Here is a 9,223-nt window from a genome sequence, read left to right on the forward strand (position 1 = left end):
AACAATTGATATTGTTCGTCTATCATAATGGGAACTGGTACAAACTCCGGCTGTGAATAAAAACTACATGTTGAGTAGTTCAAAATCTAATTAATATGAAACGAATAATCATTAACAATGATTCTGAGAGATCCGGTAAATATTTATATAGGATTCTTGGGTTATTAACACAAGTTTTAATTTAAGATTTCAATCTCAACAAGCCGTGACAATCTTAAATTAAAACAAGCGTTTATAATTCAATCCTTTGTCATTGAACTTCACTTCACCTCACTCTCTTGAACGCATCACAAGAGTGAAATTTCTCCAACAAGTCAGTCTTCGCCAACTTGTCATGTCCTCGGTTTTCCCTATCAGGCTTGTGCGGCTATGTGGTCTCGTGGTATGGCACTCGCCTTCGGATCAGAGGGTCCTGTGTTCGAGCCTCGCTCAGCGAGTAGTTGAGTCCTTGGAGAAGGCTCTCTACTCTCATTCTTTCACCGTACTCACATGTACGATGAGTACCTGGCAGCTAACAGCGTTGTCTTTGTCTTGAAAAAATTGTAATATCGCCTAGCAGGCTTCATGTCCCGTCCTACATGTTAAATGTTGCTGTTGCTGTTTTCCCCTTGTAAAGCGCTTTGAGCACGTATAGTGGAAATTGATATATATAAAAGCTCAACTTTTAATATTTCTTTTGAGCTATCTGAATGTAAACAATCCTTGATGTTGACCATGCAGCATTTTGGTTGTCTACCTCATTATCTGCCTCTTTCTCCAATATTGTAAGTCGCACTAGACATTCTTGTCCATTATGCAAATGTTTGTTTTATACAATTCCAAATTATGTAATACTACGTAAACCACATAAGCTAATAATAAAACAGCTTCTGAGATAAGCTTTAATGGAAATTTGTTCCATTCACCAATGGCCCGATGAAGAAAGCTGAACATGTATGTATAAAACATAATTTCAACTTAAGCTTTTACATAGGCCAACATCCACTAAACGTGCTCAAAACGCTTTACAAATGGTCCCTGACCAACAGTAACACGTCACATGTGGAACGAGGTGTTATTGATGGTGATGATGATGATGATAATGATGATGATGATGATGATGATGATGATGATGATGATGATGATGATGATGATGATGATGATGATGATGATGATGATGATGGTGCTGCTGATAGTAATGATAATTATAATCATAACAGTTATTAATATTGTCAATTTTCATTTTTCAGACACCCGCTGCTCTTCATTGCCATCACCAAAGTACAACAAAACACAATTAAATCAACCAGACTCAAGAGAGCCAAGATATCACATCAAAAACCCGCTGCAAAGAGAGACGGGGAAAAAACGTCCGAGAACCACTCACCATGCCTCCGACAATCTCTACAACTACCAACTCAACTGTCGCCGGCTATACCGTTCAGGCTGGCGGCGACTACTATAGCGACAACGACAACAATCAAAGTATCAACACAACCAGCATCCCATTTGACCAGCTCCTGTTCAGTAGGTGGGAGGTTGCCTACGACAAATGGGCGGTGATAGTACCGATTATCTTTGCCATCATCTTCGTGGTCGGTTTGGTGGGCAATGGTACTCTCATTGTCTCCGTCTTGGCTAATAAGGTGGGCAGTTTATCTATCTATCTATGTACGTATCTATGTATCTATGTATGTATGTATGTATGTATGTATCTATCTATCTATCTATCTATCTATCTATATCTATCTATCTATCTATCTATCTATCTATCTATCTATCTATCTATCTATCTATCTATCTATCTATCTATCTATCTATCTATCTATCTATCTATCTATCTATCTATCTATCTATCTATCTATCTATTATAATCTATCTATCTATCCATCTATCTATCTACCTATCCATCTATCTGTCTGTCTATCTATTATCTATCTGTCTATCTATCTATCTATCTATCTATCTATATATCTATCTATCTATCTATCTATCTATCTACATTTTTAAACAATAAGATAAAAAACTATAAATGAAGAATGTATAAATTTGTGTTATGCCATATCAATAACAATCTTTATGAGGCAATCTTTCTAATGCTTACCGCCATGATGATGTGAAACAAACAGAGCGAGTTCGAGCGTCCCTTTTAGTTTCATTCCTTTTCTTCAAGAATCTACCACTGACGACTATAAATAATTGCTTGGTTTTCCTTTACACCCGAGTCAAGTGACATAATGATAGGGGGTAATGTCTTACACAAGGATACAAGCCCGGGGCTAAAGTTTTGCCATCGTTATCACATAATAATAATAATAATAATAATAATAATAATAATAATAATAATAATAATAATAATAATAATAATAATAATAATAATAATAATAATAATAATAATAATAATAATAATCTTGTCCACGGTTGTTACAGGACAATTCACTGATCCACCTTGCCTCTCTGACGTCATACATTCATCTATGTTGTCCATCGTATGTTGTCCATTTTATAACCTTGTTTACTGATTTGGTTTTCGAATTCGTTTTTCTAATTAAAAACAAATTCTTTATACATTGTAAAAAATCAAACTATTTGCTTTGTCAGTTAATTGGACAAAAACAGACAACGCTATATTTTTTTGCACTCTTTGGCCATGGTTCACCGAGATAACGAGGCGAAAACTATTTTTTAAAGTAGAGAAAGCTTTCTTATTCAATTATTTCAGGACTCCTATTCCAGACTACCCGAAAATAAGTGCATGTTTTGTTGTTTTGGTGCGAGTTAGTGGGAGGGAATAATAGCCGCTGTAGTAATACAAACAAGGAAGTATTGATAAAGGGGTAGAAAATAGACAATGATGGTTTTTTAATCATTGATTTATTCTTAAGTAACGGACGCCCCTTTACTTCTATTTCGATGCTCTATGTTTACAAAGACGTAGAAGACACGGTGATCTCATTGTTGTCGTGGTTGATCTGGAAGATTATGTTGTTGTTGTTGTTGTTGTTGTTGTTGTTGTTGTTGTTACTGTTGTTGTTGTTACTGTTGTTGCTGTTGTTGTTGTTTTCATTCATTCATTCATTCTTATTCTTCTTCTTCTTCTTCTTCTTCTTCTTCTTCTTCTTCTTCTTCTTCTTTTTCTCCTTCTTTTTGTGCTTAGTCATCATCATCATCATCATCATCATCATCATCATCATCATCATCATCATCATCATCATCATCATCATCGTCATCATCATCATCATCATCTTCTTCTTCTTCTTCTTCGTCTACAGTCCCAGATTTAGAGCCTGATTAATTTTGAAGCCGATGTATTGTTTTGGTATTAACGAAATTGTTGTCTTTATTTGGTTTAAAGTGACTTGGGCAGATTATTCCAGTCATATGGTTGATGGTTAAGACGGGTAAAATGAGTGCTTGTATGTGATTGAGAAAGATTAAAGGTTATATATGATATGATGAAGTTGTCGATGTTTTGTTCTTTTAAGGTGTTCTGTATGTCTCCATTATAATCCACTGAGAAAAAAAATTATTTGATCTCCAATCTTTCAGTTGTAAACACTTCATTTCGTTTAATATATTTCTTCTTGTTGAATTTTTATTCAGTAGTTATTTATTATGTGCCACCTGGCTGCTCTAATTTAAACTAATTCGAGGTTATCGAAGGTTACCAGTAATAAGGTGCACATGTATTTCTGAGCACATTTTTTTACTGTTGGATGACAATGTCGGAGTTGACATGGTATGAAAAAAAGTACATATGTCCTTTGTTGTTATATATATATATATATATATATATATATATATATATATATATATATATATATATATAGATGTGCTTCTTCCATTTCATTATGTCATCTGTTTTTACTCTTAAATATTTTAACCCTTGTGGTCACCCCGATCTTTGATGGTGTATAATGTATAGTAGTTATTTATTATCCAAAATGGTTTTCCTTTTTTGGCGATTTTAATCAGTTGGTATTTATCGGAATGACCCTGGATACACCGACTATTTCTAGAAATAATCTTGATCAACAGAAGACGCAAGAAAGCACAATTCTTTATATTAATGCTTTCAACGAAATTGAAAATGAAAATCATTTGACTTTCTAAAAATAGATTGAAAAATAAGCAAAAACTGAATATAATAGCTTAAAAAAAGAACAAAATACCAAACATGGCGGGTCAAATCCTTTCTCCAGAAAAATAAAAGTATCCTTGTGCTGAATCAATTGAAAATATAAAAAATGTGACCTTCGCCTCAAAACGGTATTAAGTCGGGATGGCTAAGATATTGAAAACTGAATTTATAGTCAGAAATATCAGACTTGTGTTTAGTTTGTATGTTTTATTGAGGAGAATGGACACCATATTTTAGGGTGCTAATGCCAACAATTTATACTTATTGACCAGTTTAACATTTAATTCGGCTTTTAAGCATATGGTTCGTGCCGACATAATATTGTTTTGAGACGATGGGTCACATATATTCCAATTTTATTTCAAAAATAAATAAAACCGAATCCATTTTTAATAATTCTGAATACCGTACATTCTCTTTGGCTTGAGTGATGATTTTACACACTATGATGACAATGATGGTAGGCCTTATTTGTAATATGTAAAAAAAATAAGTAAAACAACAATGGTAATACTGTGACTATTATTACCACCACAACCACCACTACCACCACCACCACCACCACAACCTCCACTACTACTACCACCACCACCACCACCATTTCGCGAAGTCCCAGGTTTGTGTGTTTTGCCAAGATGAGGGTAATTTTAATCAATCAATATTTGAGGGACAAGTCTAAGTGTCCTGGCCAAAATTTTAAAGATATTTTTTCCCAGAAAACGACAGAACAGTCGTATCATAACAAGATAAAAAAACAATAAAAAAGAAAAAAAAACTTGAGCTTTTATATAGCGCAACATCCACTAAACGTGATCAAAGCCCTTTACAAGCATCCTTAGCCAACAACAAAATTTATCATGTAGGACAAGATATGGCTCCTGCTAGGCGATATTAGAATTCTCTTTCGGACAGACACAAGGCTGTTAATGGCAAGGTATTATCATTTTACACACGATTAAGGTGAGAAAATGCGAGTTAAGAACCTTTTCCAAGAACTCAACTATGCGCCGCTCATAGCGGGACTCGAACGCAGGACCTTCCGATCCGAAGGCGAGTGTCACACAACTAGACTACATAGTAGTCCGTCAGAGCCAATAGGCCCATGGAGCCTGAGTTTAGCCCAGCTTCTAATAGCGTGAAACGGACAATAGCAATTGCTTACTATCCTTTGGATATGACGCTAGTCTATCGCAAATTTCTTTCCGCCAGATCTAACAGACCTAACCGGGTAGACAGGGGGATCAGAAAAAAAAATCTCGTCTGCACCCCGGATCGATCTCGGTCCCTTTGCGTGTGAAGCGAGTGCTCTAACAACTGATCTATCGGGACCCCTATAACTAGACTAAACAGCAGAAGAAAATTTGATCGTATGACATATTATACTCAGTCATGTGGTTAAAAAACAAACAGGCAAGGATGATAACTCATAATTATGGAATGCAAAGATTATGTTAATAATATCATAAGACAGACTCTTCAGGACCAGATGTTGCATGGTAAGAGTGTGAACTTTCCCTTTAAATCGATGGTCCTAATCCTTACCACAAACTTCATTATCTTTCTTTGTCCCTCTTATGTAGGATTGAACTCTCGTTGAAAAGGATTTTTACAATAATTATCCTTTTACGACTGAATAATAAGAGATGAAAGGAATGTTTTTGAGAGATGAAAAAAAACCCCAAAACTACAAGAAGAAAACTAGCATGTATAGTAAAATACAGGGAGTGAAAATGATTCTTATTTTTAAAGATATATAACAAAGTAAACGACGGGCAGCGTGGCTCAGCGGTACAGTCTTTGCTTCGTACCCGACGGGTACCGAGTTCGATCACCCGCCGCTGCTGCTGCGCTGTGTGGCCTTGAGCAAGTCACCTCGCCCTAGTTCAATTTGCGGCATTGCACTGCGGCTGACGCCTGGGTTATTCCAGCCTTCCCTTGGAATAGACCCTAGAGACAACATTTGCCCTATGGGATGAGTAAAGAGAATTTTATTTATTATTTTATGATGATGATGATGTTGATGATGAGGATGATGAGGATGATGATGATGATGATGATGATGATGATGGTGGTGGTGGTGGTGGTGGTGGTGGTGGTGGTGGTGGTGGTGGTGATGATGAAGATCCGCGTTGCGGATTGCGCATACTGCAGAACTACACTCTCTCAGCCAGGCGGAGTTGTCGTACCAGTAAGGTCGCGAGTTCGAGCCCCAATCGCCGCAAAATTTTTATTCTCTATAGTCTTCTGGCACTTTCCTACTCACTTCATTTCTTGTTATTATCAACATAAGTGCCTGCTACACTCGCTTTTCTGAATTAACATAGATAAATACATCGACACTATGAAACCAATGCAAATGATAGCTAATAAATAATAACTGTGCTTCGATAACCGGTAAAAACGAATCGATTTTCTATCGGATTTTGATACTAAAACACTTTCATCCTGCTAATAGCTACCTCAACAGCTCACATGAATCGATACCAGTTACTGACTTATCCATAAAGTCACAAAGATCGATTAATCGGCTATAATTGGCCTCCATATCGATGTGTGAACTATATATTGAAATAGTTGATTGATTATGTGGGAAAAAAATAAATGAAGAAATATTATTGCTCTATTTTGGTTCTATTAATAACCCTGCAACTTTCCTTCGATTCGATCTCACTGGAAGGTAAAGTCGAGAATTCGTAAAATCAACCACAAGATATGAGCCAGACACCATCTGCGGCTATGAAACCTTGTGGTATGACCATCGGCTTCGGACCGTAGGGTTTAGAGTCCTGTTCTGAGAGGCGCTTATTTGAGTCCTTGGGAAAAGTTCTTTATTCAAATTTTCTGACTGTCTTTAAGTGTAAAGTTAATACCTGGCCGTTAACAGCGTTGTCTCTGTTGGAACACATGGTTCATGTCTCGTCCCCCATAATAAACATTTTGCTGTTGATTAGGGAAGCCTTGTAAAGCGATTTGATTCAAATCCGGTTAATTTATAATATCAGAAGGAAACAAATTCTACTTTTCCATGACTATCTAGGTCATGTGAATCATTCATCAGGCAGAAAACATTCACTTGATGCATGTAAAAGCAACTTATAATAAAAAAGATTCAAATTCGTCAGTCCCTTATATCACAATGACACCTTTTCAATTTTCTTTTCACTTTTTCCTTATACAGGTCATGCGAAACGTTCCCAACATCCTGGTTGTGTCTCTGTCCATGGGCGACTTCCTGCTCATCCTGATTTCGGTGCCCCTGACCAGCACCATCTACACCTTCAACTCTTGGCCTTACGGGACCATTGCTTGCAAGGTCAACGAATTCCTCCACACGACATCTCTAGGCATTTCCATCTTTTCCCTCATGGCACTGAGCGCTGACCGCTACGTTGCCATTGTTGACCCAATGGCCAAACTGACAGGAAGGACAACACGTCTGACGATTCTCTTAGCTGCAGGAATCTGGTTTATCTCCATTCTTTTCGCCATTCCTGACGGAGTCTTCAGCAACGTGACCAAACACCAAATTTCAGAGACGGAAGTCATTGCCATCTGCAGCCAATACCCAGAGGAATTCGGCCAGACGTATCAACAAGTTTACAACATCATCAAACTTGTCGTCTATTTCCTGTTACCCATTCACACCATTGCAATTTTCTACATCGCAATGTCAAGAATCTTGATCCGAAGTAGCGAGAGTGTCCCGATGGAAATGAAGAACGGAGCTGCCAGCAACTGCAGACAAATCGCAGCCAGAAAACGTGTAGCTTACGTCGTTCTAAGTTTCGTCATTCTCTTTATCATCTGCTGGTTACCTCGTCATATTTATCTCATGATCCATTTCTTTGTCGACATTGACTACAACGATATGTTGCACGCCTTCAAGATCACAAGCTACTGTCTGAAGTTTATCAACTCCTGTGTGAATCCAATCGCCTGTTACTTCCTGAGTGGTCAGTTCAGAAAATACTACAACCGTTACCTTTTCTGTTGTTGTAATCGTAGACGTTACGCTATTCTGGAGACCAGGGGCCACTTGCACGCATTGAATAGCACAACCAGACGGGGAAGCCCCACATCCATGTCCGTGGTACACACGCAATCAGCGTTTTGAACCAAAAAGGAATGAATGAAGACACTTTCTGCAACATAGCCCATTCTAAGACATAATTTAGCCCGAATAAAATCATTCGTACATGCATACAATTTGTTTTGTGATGCTAAACATTGTCTTCAATGAGATTGCGTGCCCGGACTGATACAAGAAAACAAATATATTATATATATACACACACAATATATATATATATATATATATATATATATATATATATATATTATAAACAACTTTTATTTTCAAATGAAAAAAAAATGATTGAGCAATTTATATTTTTATGTTGAATTGTTGGCTGCAGACGAAATAGAAACACGGAAGTGTTAGGCCATGAGATTATGAGAGTGTTGTCACTGTGAAATCGGATATAAAATACAAGACCAGAAGAGCAGTGAGACCACAGAAACTATTTTAAAAAAATGATTTTATGTTTTTTTCAAAATCGGCTTAATCTTTTCGTAATGTTCCTATATTAACTTTGATGATCTTTCAATGAGTTTTTGCATCGATACTTTATATATATATTATATATATATATATATATATATAAATATATATATATATTTATATATATATGTATATATATAAATATATATATATATACAGAACACACACACACACATATATATATATATATATATATATATATATATATAATATATATATGTATATATATATATATATATATATATATATATATATATATATATATATATAAATGTTGGTGGTTACTTGTAGGTAAAAGAGTGCTCGATAATTTAGGTTAGTGCATATAAAAATAAAAATAAATAAATTCACTCACGTATTTTTAGCCAAAATAATCGTATCCATGCCCTCATTTCATCAGTCGGTATCTCGGAAATGCCGAATGATGAAATGGAGGACATGGAAACGACTGTTTCAGCTAAAAACGCGTGAGTGAATTTATATATATATATATATATATATATATATATATATATATATATATATATATATATATATATATC

General features: G+C 35.8%; 1 protein-coding gene across 1 annotated transcript; it reads left to right on the plus strand.

Annotated features, from left to right (window-relative positions):
• Positions 1-1,365: 1,365 nt before the first annotated feature.
• LOC144969595 (neuropeptide CCHamide-1 receptor-like) lies at positions 1,366-8,384 on the plus strand. Its single transcript, XM_078908740.1, has 2 exons — positions 1,366-1,625; positions 7,299-8,384. Exons 1-2 carry the CDS (start codon positions 1,368-1,370, stop codon positions 8,232-8,234), a joined length of 1,194 nt encoding a protein of 397 aa, XP_078764866.1. The 5' UTR covers positions 1,366-1,367; the 3' UTR covers positions 8,235-8,384.
• Positions 8,385-9,223: the final 839 nt, after the last annotated feature.

Source organism: Berghia stephanieae, chromosome 3 (genome assembly GCF_034508935.2).
Source record: "Berghia stephanieae isolate SIO BIC M18660-M18661 chromosome 3, UCSD_Bste_1.3, whole genome shotgun sequence".
NCBI lineage: Eukaryota > Metazoa > Mollusca > Gastropoda > Nudibranchia > Aeolidiidae > Berghia > Berghia stephanieae.